Genomic DNA, 12566 nt, shown 5'->3' on the forward strand with positions numbered 1-12566 from the left:
CTCCGGGTTCCACATCATCCTCCTGCAGTTCTAGAAGAAAGAATAATAAATCACGAGGTCTCTCTCTGTCTCTCCCCAATCTCCCGTCCATCGCCCCCTCTTTCTCACAGTAGGAGAGAATCTAGAGGTTCCTCCTCCTGATAGGAGTTGCTTCAGATCACGACCCCCCAGGAGAAGGGAGGAGAGGGAGTGATGGCTATGACTGGACATAGGATTTAATGAAGCACCAACAACAGAGAGCGCGTCTCTTTTTTTCTTTTGAACTCTCGCTATGTTTATCTTTAACACATGGACCATTTACATGTCCAATTCTCTGGAAAATATTATCCATGTATATCCCTTCCTCCATCTTCCCCTCTCTCTTTCAGTGTTTCTAATTCAGACAGTTCTGCTGATATCTGCTCCGTATCCACCATGCATGGCAGTGTGACAGTGTGTGTGTGTGTGTGTGTGTGTGGCATCGGCCTGCCAGACATATGGAGCTGGTCATAGCTGCCTGGTGCTGATGTTTTCTTTGGGAATGTTGACATGCTGACAGGCAAGACGCTCCACTCACACATAATCCTAGTTAGAGAGACGGAGAGATAGAGAGAGAGAGAGAGAGGGGGGAGGGGGGAGAGAGTGAGAGAAGAGGAGGAGAAAAGAATGACTTCACAGCTGTGACTGCCCCTTTTCCCTCTGCCTCTCTCACCGTCCGTCTCCTCGTCTTTCTCCCCACTCTGCTCCCCACGCTCTCTCTCTCTCTCTCTCTCTCTCTCTCTCGCTCTCTCTCACTTGGAACTTTTTTCAGTCTTTTTTAAATGATTTTTCCGGGGGAGGGGGGACGAGGCATTTAGAAGCCTGGCTGGATAAGGGAGTGTCTTACACACACAGGAGGCCAGAGGACTAACACAGAGTAACGGGATCTGACAGACAGACACCTCACCGTGACTGCCGGACCACACGCCTCTACACCCCGACACCCTCAGCGGCCGGCCGGACCCGGACCCGGGCAAACGCTGACGCACGGGAGGACCGGACAGTAACACCGGCAGAGAGCCACTGGATAGAGATTAAGTCATCCTCATCGCCATCGCTGCTTCCTGTTGCTGTGGTGAAAGTGTTCGTCTTTTCTGGGTTCCAAGCCGCGCTGTGGCTGGAGAGAAATGGGAACGTGGGAGAACGGCACCATCTCAGAAGGCTTGTAACTGTCACAGTTGGACATCCTTTTTCAGAGCTGTTTGAAAAGAACTCTTTTCCTCTGCTGACACCTGGCATTGGCAGGACCCTTTCTGACAGTATGTCTGCTCTCAGGAAACCAGTGTCTCTGTGGACTTCTCTCTTGTTATTTTGGATCTTGCTGATTAGGAGGACTTTACCCTGGCCAGCTGTAGATCATCTCCAACAGCTCAACCAGCTCAGCACCCTCCGATCCGGCTCCAGGCCGGCGCCCTCCTCGGCCCTGAACCTGACCCTCTCGGAGAGCGCCGAGTCCAAGGTGGAGCGCCTGGGCCAGACCTTCAAGAAGAACGTGCGCACGCTCTGGGAAAAGAGCGCGCGCCTGGACCTGGTGTTTCTGGTGGACGAGTCGTCCAGTGTGGGAGCGAACAACTTCCGGAGTGAGCTGCGCTTCGTGCGGAAGCTGCTCTCGGACTTCCCCGTGGCCCCGGAGGACACGAGGGTCGCCCTAGTTACGTTTTCGTCCAAGACCCACGTGGTGACCCGGGTGGATCACGTCACGGCGCCAAAAAGGCATCAGCACAAGTGTTCTCTGATTAACCAGGAGATCCCTGCTATTACCTACAGAGGAGGTGGAACCTACACTAAAGGAGCCTTCCAGCAGGCTGCGGTGAGGGAGAGTGTGGGCGTGCGTGCGTACGCACGTGCAGAAGTGGGTGTTTTTGCATCCTGTCTTCTTGCGTGTGTGTTTGTGTGTCAATATCTTTTTTGCGTGTTGTGTGCATGAGGGATGTAAGTGTGTACATGTGTATTTCATCCTGTTTGTATGTCTCTAAATGCCAAATGTGCTAGAATTTAGTCTATACGAGGTGTGTGTGTGTGTGTGGGTGGGTGTGTGACCATGCCTGCAAGCAGTGTGTCAGTGTGTTTGTGTGATTGCAGTGTGTGTGTGTGTGTATGACGGTATTTGCGGTTGATTGTAGTCTCCTTGAGGTTGATGGTAATTAGATCTGTGTGGGACACTGCTCATTGCTGTAAATTACACACTGCAGATATTCAGGGTGAGGTGCCTATGGTAATTGTGTAGTGACTCTCTGATTATAAAAATACCAACCACACGCGTGCACATACCCACAGAAACGTGTGTACACACAGACGCTAACATACGGCAGAACCTATCTGTCAAGGGAGAGCCAGGTGTTTTAGGCAGTGGGTGGTGGCTGTATAAGCACACAGTGGCGTAACACACTTAAGTTCGCCTCAGGCCATGGGTTAGCACTAACGTATCTGTCCCATAGCTTAGCTTAACTTACTTCATTTAGCCTCAAGACTTGTCTAACCTCAGGCCTTGCCAAAGCTGTCTCCTAGATTTGCTCAATGGTTACCCCAAGCTTTATAATATATTGTATGTTCCCAGTAGTTAGCCTCAGAAGTTAGCTTTAATGCTACAATATTTACCCCAGTGTGTAGGCATGATTATGCCAGTAGTGTATTTTTAAGAAATCTACAGCTATCTGAAAAACCATAATCAGTCTATAAATTGTATTGGACATAAATCTATGAATTGTGTAGGGCATAAAAGCCATGAAAGAAGCAGCTAGTAAAATAAACTTACAAAACAATACAGTATTCATTAAATAACAACAACAACATCTTAACTACCATGCTGAAGCTGAGGCACTTGGGGGACTGTTGTTGCTGATGCTGGGGCCAGTTTGGGGACGGGTGTTGGTGTGTTCAGGGGCCAGCTCGGGGACTGGTGTTGGTGTGTTCAGGGGCCAGCTCGGGGACTGGTGTTGGTGTGTTCAGGGGCCAGCTCAGGGACTGGTGTTGGCGTGTTCAGGCCCTGCCTGAGGGGGATCGGCAAGTGGAGGAAACAGAACTGCTACGCGTGTGAGGGGGAGCAGATGTGTTCTGTTTTCCATAGGCGCTATACAGGCCACGGGCTCTGAACTATCAGTGAGTAATGATAGTACTGGAACAAGTTAGGTGAGACAGGGATCTTTGCAGATGTCTACAGTGCCAGATATTACCTGACTAATGCCCATTGACATTTAAAGTCTCTCTGAGTACGTCTAACCCATGTCTGAGAGGACTTCTGCATCCCGAATTGAACCCTATAGACTAAACAGTTCACTACTTTTGACCCGGGCCTCTGGGGTGTTGGGAGGCACAGAGGGTTGCAGATGTTGGAGAACAGATCTTCTACGATCTATCTCCATTATCTCTGCTTCTCCATTATCTATGATTTATCTTCATTATCTCTGCTGCTCTTTCATACTGCTGCTTCAGCAACTCCTATATGGTCGTCGTCAAGACAACGGAAACAGTACCAGAACAGGGCTAAGCTCAGCAAAACTCTGTCATTGAGTTCAATGTTGATTTTTTAAATCTTTTTTTTATATCCTTACTGACACCAAACCAAATATAACGCTAACGCTAATCTACAAGGGCATGCGGTTGTCATGCTTAATCCGGTGTGAACTGCCTGGTGTGTGTGTGTACGTTAGTGTGTCGACGGTGTCTGTGAGGGTAATTGATGATAGAGGCCATGATAAAGCCATATTTCATTCCGTTGGCTGGTCTGGCAGTTTCTAAGTACTGCAGAAAGCTGGAATCCATTATGGAGAGGGAGAGGAGATTTTTCCTTGTGGAGCGTTGAGACAGACAGGGCTCTCCTCCAGGACATATTTCTCCCTCTTAGAATGACTGTCCAGAGGACTGAGAAGGAGAATGAGAAGAAGGATGTCAGGGAGGATGAGGATGAGAAAGGGATGAGAGAAGCAAGAGGGAGATGCGAAAGGCGACGAGAGAGGGATAAGAAAAGTGAGGGATCAGGCTTGACTCACATATTCTTTACCAAAGCAACCTTTTCTACCTTATCTACCTTATCTACCACACCCATAGTGCATATCCTATGACGGGGAGCTTTCTACTGTGCTAAGCGCATCCATGCATTTTTAATGGAACAATACACAAGACTTCCTAACAAAAATTTGAGCTGACTTTCACCTCAGAGCTCGCTGTGTTAAAACCAATCAGTTAAAAGGGGTGGGGTCATCCCCCGTCTGCCTTTGACTTGTGCGGTCTTACAGTCACTGGCTCTCAGTGCGCATACGTCGCTGCAGTTTGAGTCTTGGTTGGAGAATATACCCACAGTGCCCGGGTGGTCCGGCGAAGGGGGGGGGGGAAGTGACTCAGTGCCGTCTGAGGTTGATGGGTGTATGTCTCAACCCCCTCTAACAACTACTTGTGGTAGGTTGGCCACCTGAAGGCTCAGTCGTGGTCGTTGGCTGGGGAATGTGTTCCTCCGGCTTGAGTCTTCTGACTAATTCTTGGCAGAGCAAGCCATATGATTAGAAGGTGAACGGCTTGACGAGATGTGCACCAAACCTGCCGTGAGATTGGAAGGCGAACGGCTTGACGAGATGTGCACCAAACCTGCCGTGTGATTAGAAGGCAAACTGCTTGACGAGATGTTCACCAAACCTGCCGTGTGATTAGAAGGCGAACGGCTTGACGAGATGTGCACCAAACCTGCCGTGTGATTAGAAGGCGAACGGCTTGACGAGATGTGCACCAAACCTGCCGTGAGATTGGAAGGCGAACTGCTTGACGAGATGTGCACCAAACCTGCTGTGAGATTGGAAGGCGAACGCCACCTGAGCCACCACTCTTTTATCAGACTTTAATGTAGTTGGCTGGCTCTACCTACTTTCTCAGCCCAGGGCCGAGGTTGGGTGACTCCTTTCAGCACAGAACCACCACCCACTCCACTGTTATTACCATAATCGCTGTCTATGGTCTAAACATCAATAATCAATATATTAATTAATGTTTAATTTATATTAAACATCAACTTTTGAGTTGCTGAACACTTTTTTGTGTGTATGGAGGATCTTTAACACCAGTAGAGAAGTAAGGAATATTCCTTTTACTCTCCATAATCTTTACACCCAAGCAGCTCCCCTGCTCCTATACCATGACATTAACATCTCAGATCACAGCCCGTTTACCCCCTAAGACTCTGGGCCAAATGACTGAGCAGATACATTTAACCCTTGGTTTCTCACAGAACTGGTGTATTATGAATATTTGGATGTCAAAATTACCCTTTTCTTTGAAACTAACAAGGACACAGAGAACTCCCTTTTTCTATGGGACACTATTAAAGCTGCATCATAGCATTCCAGGCATTCAGAAAGTGACATTTTAGGGTTACGGTTAGGAAAACTGGTAAGACAGATTCCCTTCCTGGAAAAGAACCATAGTATCCAATACTGTAAAAACACAATATAAATGCATCTCCACAAAAAATATTTTCTCTATTCAAATATGTGTTTTGAGTTCTAAGACACTAATCCTTAGTCAGAGAGCTACGTAAAATCAAGGGTACTGTATGATCTTCAGGTTTAAACATTCTGTCAGTATAAGTGTATAAACCAGACCCTACTCCTGTAAATATGCAGAACTTTCTGGAGGCTTGTAATCTACCCTCCATAAACCAAGATGATTGTGTTTTCCTAAACCCTACAATCTCTCTGGCAGACGTTCTGTAAATAATCTGAACTGTAAAGACCAGCAAGACACCTGGTTCGGATGGTTTTCTATGTGAATCGTGATTAACTTCTGTTTGCATAAAATATGAACTAAATCCAATGAATGGGCATTGCCACCTGCACTGGATGAGTTGGTCATTGGTATTTCTTCATATACAGTGGTTATTAATAATAAAAAAGGGAGGGATATGGGAGAGATTGGGTCATATAGGCTGATTATTGCTCAGTAGGGATCGGACGTTTTTCCTAAAAGAGGTCACTGGGCGTAGTAAGTTGGTGAGCAAACTGATCCATTCAGGTCAGAAGGGCTTCATCCTAACACCAACCTGTTTTTCATTCTCAGGCATCCCTTCAATATTATGTGCTGTCCAAGGTCGCCTGTTATGGACGTTACTCTTATATGTGCTGACGCTGAAAAAGCCTACCTATAAGACGAAATACAAAATTCTAACAATGGGGGGGGTTCATAAATAGAATCCAAATTCTATGCAGGGGTTCCTGCTCTTGAACCAACCAATCCGTGTCTCCCTGATTTCGCCCTCCGCAGAGCCAGGAAACAGTGTTCCACATTTTCGCAGCTGGGCTTCGCTCTGGCCATCGTGTCTCACTTCCAAGCCGTGAAGTCTCATGAAGCAATATATGGTCATGGTACTTAACCGTGGTATGCAAACATTCAGGCCGCCCCGGCCAAATTACGTGTTCTGTTGATTTTCTAAATGAAAAAAAAGTTTACTCAACCCCTGCAGTGAACAAACTTTCTTCAAAGTAACATCTATGAATAGTTACTATTTATTTGGTGAATCTCACAGATTGAAAATAAGAAAACAGTAAATGTGTTATGTGCAATGGTTTGGATACCCTTCAATTTGATCCACTGGTGTAATTCTTTTGTGAGATATTAAAACTTCATTGACTTGTTAGGCCGTAATCTGTGTGATAACACTTTCAGAGCTTAATACATTCTTGGACTCTTGGAACCTCTCAGGCTTTTGTGCTTACTCTCAACAAACACCCTAAGATCTAATGGTTTTAAATGGTTTTCCTCCTGCTTTCATTTTTTCCATATTGATAAATAGTAGACTCAGTTATCAACCTATTCTGCTGGAGTACACTGAATAGCTAAGTCCAAAATGGCTGGAGGCTGGGCTCTCCCAGATCCACTCTAACACGTTCTTGGCTTGACGACACTCCTGCTGCTGTCAGCCTGGTAAAATCCCTTAATTCCCATAATGTCATTATCCTGTGGCTTCAGAAACTATTCAGACCCCTTCACTGTCTCAGCATTGTGTTTTGTCATGGACCTAATTCATAATGGATTAAATACAGTCATTTTCCCATCAATATACGCACACTACACCATAATCACAAAGCAAAAACACGTCTTGGCCAGATTCTGAGATGTGGATATGTTCTGGAGTTAGGGGAGACCTGTTTACTGACGGCCGCTGGCTAGTGTCTCACTGTTTAGGAATCACACACTAGGCTTTAATGCAGTTCTAGGAGATAACAGAAATTAGTGGGCTTGGGGTGGGGGGCGGGTTGATCAACAGAAGGGAAAACAAGATAGTAAGAACAGTCATTCATTTCCTTCTAGAATGCTGTTAACATCCCAGCCACCTTGTGGACCCCATTGTTACTCAACAACTGGAACCTGAGCTAAGACCGTTGCTATCTGGGCCTCAGTTCTGCTCCCTGTTCCATCTATTCTAGTCTAACAGACAATTTCTGTTCTACACACAATATAATTGGAGAGGCTAAAGGTTATACAGAAATTCATACAGAATACAGAGATCACATACGGTATATAGAGGATAATATATATAGAATATATGTAAAGTTGCCACAACCAAAAACTGAACTGTCTCATGTACACTCAAAATGGAGTTTAGATGCATCCTGTGTCCTTTGATCGTTCATGGGATGTTTCTAGAAATGGATTGGAGTCCATCTGTGCCAAACTCAATTGATTGGACATGTTTTCGAAAGGCACAGACTTGCCTAAATAATATACAACACTTCACAGTGCTCATCAGAGCAAAAACCCAAGCCTTGGATCTCGGTAGACCTCCGAGATGGAAGCATGTTGAGGCATAGAACTGGAGGAGGTTATAAAAAAATGCATTGAATGTTCACAGGACCACAATGGGATCATTGTGAGATGGAAGAAGTTTTGAACTACCAAGACTCATCCCAGAGCTTGCCATCCGGCCAAACTAAGTAACCAGGATAGAAAGGCCTTGGCCAATCACTTGATAATAGCCATTTTTAGAGCTTTAGAGTTTCTCTGCAGAGATAGGAGAACCTCCCAGAAGGACAACTGTTTCTGCAGCACTCAAATGAAAATTTGGGCTCATGTGTAAAAAGATTATCTGGTCCAAAATAAAATAATTAGGCCTGCTCCTGCCCTAGATAATACCATCCCTGCAGCGAAGCATTGTGGTGGAAGCATGATGCTATGGAGATGATTCTGACCTGAACCAGAGTGCACAGGGCCATAGACTGGGGTGAAGATTCATCTTCCAGCAAAACACTGACCCGAAGCACACAGCCAAGAGACCGCTGGATTGGCTTTGGTACGAGTGTGTGAATGTCCCCTTGAGTGGCCAAGGCAAAACCAGGACTTCAACCTAATTGAACATCTGTGTGGAGACCTGAAGAGCACAGTCCACTGACACTCTCAAACCAGTCTAACAGAGCTTGAGAGGATCTGCAAGGGAGATGGGAGAAACTCCCCAAATCCAGTCGTGCAAAGTTGGCCGAGGCATACGCAAGAAGACTCAAAGCTGTGATCACTGCCAAGGGACTTCTACAAGCTACTTAATAATGGTTCTAAATACTCACAAACATGAGAGATATTTAAATGTATATTTTCAATAAATAGGCACACATTTTGAAAAACATGTTTTTTCTTTGTCAATATTGGGGCATTATGTATACAGTGGATATAAAAACTATACACACCCCAGTTAAAATGCCAGGTTCTTGTGAGGTAAAAGAATGATTTGAAGCACTTTTGCAAAGAAGAGTGGGCAATAGAATGCTGTAATGAAATCTAAAGTATTAGTTTAAGGCTGACACCAGGTTATTGTTTGCACCCTTGGTTGCAACCAGGTTATTGTAATGTTTTTATTTTACATTTTTCCAACTCGAAGATTTCAGTTTATTTTTCAATTGAATTGTTTCCATTATAGGTCACATTACCTATAAAAGTTCTGACATGATTTATCTTTGTCTCATTCTTTTACATCACAAAAACCTGGTATTTTAACAGGGGTGTGTAGACTTTATATATACACTGTAGATTGATGGCAAAAAAGTACTTTGATTGAATTATGAATTATATCCAAAATAACAGCATGTGGAAAATGTTTAGGTGTTTGAATACTTTCCAAAAGCACAGTAAATAGCACAGTCCGTATCTGGTTAATAACTGGCATTTTGACCTTAGACCATTGTCATTCCTGCTCCCAAGCAAAAAACCCTCCTTTGCCCACTTTAACCTTCATAGTGCCTTTGAGCAATGAGAAGGGTATGAACAGTTTTGGCTAAGGGAAACCTATGAACTTCCCAGAAATAACAAATGTTCATAAAACGTAAGGATAGAACTTAAGGGAGATCTGAAAAAGCAGTATTTGTCTGTAGTATTATTCAGTAGCTTTATGTGGTATATTATAAATAGAGTGGTTCCAATTCTGAGTGCATACCATTGGAATGACATCACATAACCTTTTACTGCTCTAATTGAGTTGGAAACCAGTTTATAATAGCAATAAGGCATCTCATGGTTTTTTGGCAGGGCCATGAAAAGTAAATAAAGTAATTGGGTTATCTCGTTACATAACACATTCTTAGTAGAAACCCACCTGAAAAACAGACTCAGTCTTAAAAGGAGATGGGTGAGTAAAGTGTATCCCTCTATCTTTTTACCAGGCCATTGTGCTAAGAACACATTATTATTTACAGCAGTGATCTGGAAGTAACATTTTGGCTAAAGCCCAGGGACCGAATTACATGGTTTTACCTCTTGTTTACTTCCCCAACACTCTAAACCACTAAAACTCCCTGCTACCCCAACAATAGCTGTGTGTGGTATGGTATAGTAGAGCATGTTGAGGAGCAGTATGTAATGTAGTGTATTATATTCAGTATAATATATCCAAATGGGTCCTCTGCCTATCAAACAACCAGCCTTTCCTCTCCTCTCAGTTGTGTCTTAGTCTCTGACTTCCTCTTACAGGGGATTTGCCTCAGGGTGGTGAAATGTTGTTTGGGTCTTTATACAAGGTTGCAATGTTGGCAGATTATAGCTGTCCTCCTGCCCTTACTCTGCCATGGCCAACACACTGTGCCAAACAGACAGGAGCTGGCAACTCACTGTCCCAGTCTGCTGTAATGGAAGAGAAAAACAGAGAAAAGATGGTGGAGAAAAGAGACAGAACAGAGAGGGAGAGCTGAATGAGAATGCTGTGACAGTCTCTGCACTGCCCTGTCTTACAATCACCTTGTTCTGTTCATTCTCTAACCACAGGAACCCAAAGGAAAAATCTCCGGTCAAAACACCAGTTCTGACTGATTAACTTCTTAAAAGAACAAGGACTTTTCTTTGGCTGGGTCGAATAATCAAATTAGGGAAAGGGAATTAACAAGTATACATCTAAACTGTGGAAGCAATATCTGTACATCCTCCAGAGTGATGTCGACAGATCTGTTTAAAGGCATTCCACCATGTCAAATCTAAACCTGGCCGGGTCAGCTTGTTGTCTGCAGCGTGGACCCCCCTCATCAATCCCTGTTAGGGCCACAGTCACACGCAGACAGAAAGAGAGAGCAGGCAGAAGAGGAAATTGCCATATCACAACAGGGGAAATGGAATCCTGCCTTATCACTAACCCGGGGTCTGAAGTCCTGGGTCTAGACGCTATACCAAAGACACGTCTCTCTCCTCCCTCCACCTGTCTTTCTCTCATAAGCTTTTTATCTTTGTCTGAACTCTTTTCCCCCCCCCCCCCTATCTGTTCGGCAACCCTCCCCCTTCTCTCTCCCGTCCCTCAGACCCTACCCCACCTTTCTCTTGTTCATTCCCTCCCTCTCTATTGCTCTCTGTCTTATAGATGTGGGAACATTAACCCCAGCAGATACAGGCACATTCAAGTCACCAGTGCGTGCAGACTGTATTCTGTATCTCTATTCAATGTCTCTGTTCCGTTCAGCACTAATGAAAGTCACAGTGGTCACACTTCATGGCCTTCCTGCTTCGCTCCGTTCTTTATAGAGGCTGCGTTTCACTGCCATTTCCCTTCACACTTTCCTTACTTGGACATTCAAGTATACTTGTGAACATGTCAGAGTGTGCGAGTGTGTTCATGTTTTACTGTTCTGACGGGGGCCAAAAATCCTTATATATCGGTAAAATATGGAACATTTGACATTTGAGGACATTTCACGGCTCCTCATGAGGTAAAAGTATATTTTCAGCTAGGAATTAGGTTTAACATTTACATGTAGGGTTAAGATTAGGTGTTAGGTTGAAGGTTAGGAGTTAATTGGGGAGGTGTGGTTAGGTTATCGGCATTAGGGGCTAAGTTTCCGTTTCTGTGTTGACATGTAAACGTGGGTGACTGGACAGAAGAATGTGGGGGACCTTGGGGGAAGGTGTTTGCCTGTCAAATCAATGGAGGTCCAAAGCTCAAAGAGGTCACACACTGTGACACAATGGGATGAAAACAAAGGTCAATTATGTGCTTAGGTCAAACAAATCCACAAATAAAAGGTCAACACAAAGCATGAAAGGTTAAATGATACCATTTGAAATGAGAACTCTCATAAAGGGACTGTGTTACGGAAGTAAATGCTTCATATATAAGAAAGGAGGAAATCTATATGCTTCCTGGAAGGAAAGAAACTTAAACTTTTAAGATTTTTGTTTTGTTTAATGCTAGGTTTTAAGGGTTATGTTGTTACAATTTATGGATAGGAGTTAGGGAAAATAATATTCTGAATGGAAATAATTTGTTGTGACCCCAAAACGATACACAGAGTGTGTGTGTTTGTGCATGTATCTAGCAACTAGAGAACATGTGAGTGAACCTCTGAACAATCACTGAATTTCTCCAGTCCTTTGCGCCTCTCTCAGTTTCTCGGTTTGTCTCATGTGCAATGAAACAAGAGGAACCCACGATTTCGCACGTTATTTTGAAAAACAATATCACATATTTTGACTGTAATTCATCATTGCTGTGGCGACTGTTGACACCCCCCTTCTTCTCTGGTGCTGATAGACTCTGCTGGAGGGGTCAATGACAGTAGGTCAGGAAAGGAATGATGAGGTTAACTCACTGGGAGAATGAGGGGAGGGTTATAGACAGAGAAGTCACTATTACAAAAGACCTGTGCCTCTCTCCTCCCCATAATATCTATGTAAAAATACACATGAAAAAAATGTGTGTGTGTGTGTGTAACCATCTGACTACCAATTGCATTAGAGGAAGTGCAGCTGGTCTGTATTCGTGTAGCGCTACAGTACATCTGGGTAGTAAGTCGATGATCAGACGCGAGTGATTCGATTCCTGGATTGGAGAATAGGATAGGATGTCAAAAGCCCCCAATGGAGTTCAGTTGGACTGTTTGCTCCCAACAGTTTTCATTATGTTTTTCCACATGCTCCCTGGGAGTTTCAGTTCAGTCTCTCTCACATTTGTTTGCTTGGCAGCCACAGAAGCTTAACCTGTGAGTCATCAGTTCAGCCAAAGAGTCGTTTACACCTCCTTTTCCCTTTTGTCAACCCAGCTGTCCTCTTTATGAACAGTAGTCCTGTTGAATCAGATGAGTCTTTACCATGTTCCTACAGTG

At 44.4% G+C, this 12566-nt stretch overlaps 1 protein-coding gene across 5 annotated transcripts in view; it reads left to right on the forward strand.

Annotated features, from left to right (window-relative positions):
• Positions 1–767: 767 nt before the first annotated feature.
• Positions 768–12566, forward strand: part of svep1 (sushi, von Willebrand factor type A, EGF and pentraxin domain containing 1) — an 88934-nt gene continuing 77135 nt past the window's right edge. For 4 of the 5 annotated variants that reach the window (XM_029117415.2, XM_029117417.2, XM_029117416.2 and 1 more), the window contains exon 1: positions 768–1828. In XM_029117415.2, the coding sequence (XP_028973248.2) occupies positions 1280–1828 (549 nt within the window). In that variant the 5' untranslated portion in view covers positions 768–1279. Of the gene's footprint in view, positions 1829–1848; positions 1871–12566 lie in introns of those variants that run through there. The other variant, XM_034290506.1, reaches the window with a different exon arrangement.

Source organism: Esox lucius, chromosome 24, assembly GCF_011004845.1.
Source record: "Esox lucius isolate fEsoLuc1 chromosome 24, fEsoLuc1.pri, whole genome shotgun sequence".
Lineage (NCBI taxonomy): Eukaryota > Metazoa > Chordata > Actinopteri > Esociformes > Esocidae > Esox > Esox lucius.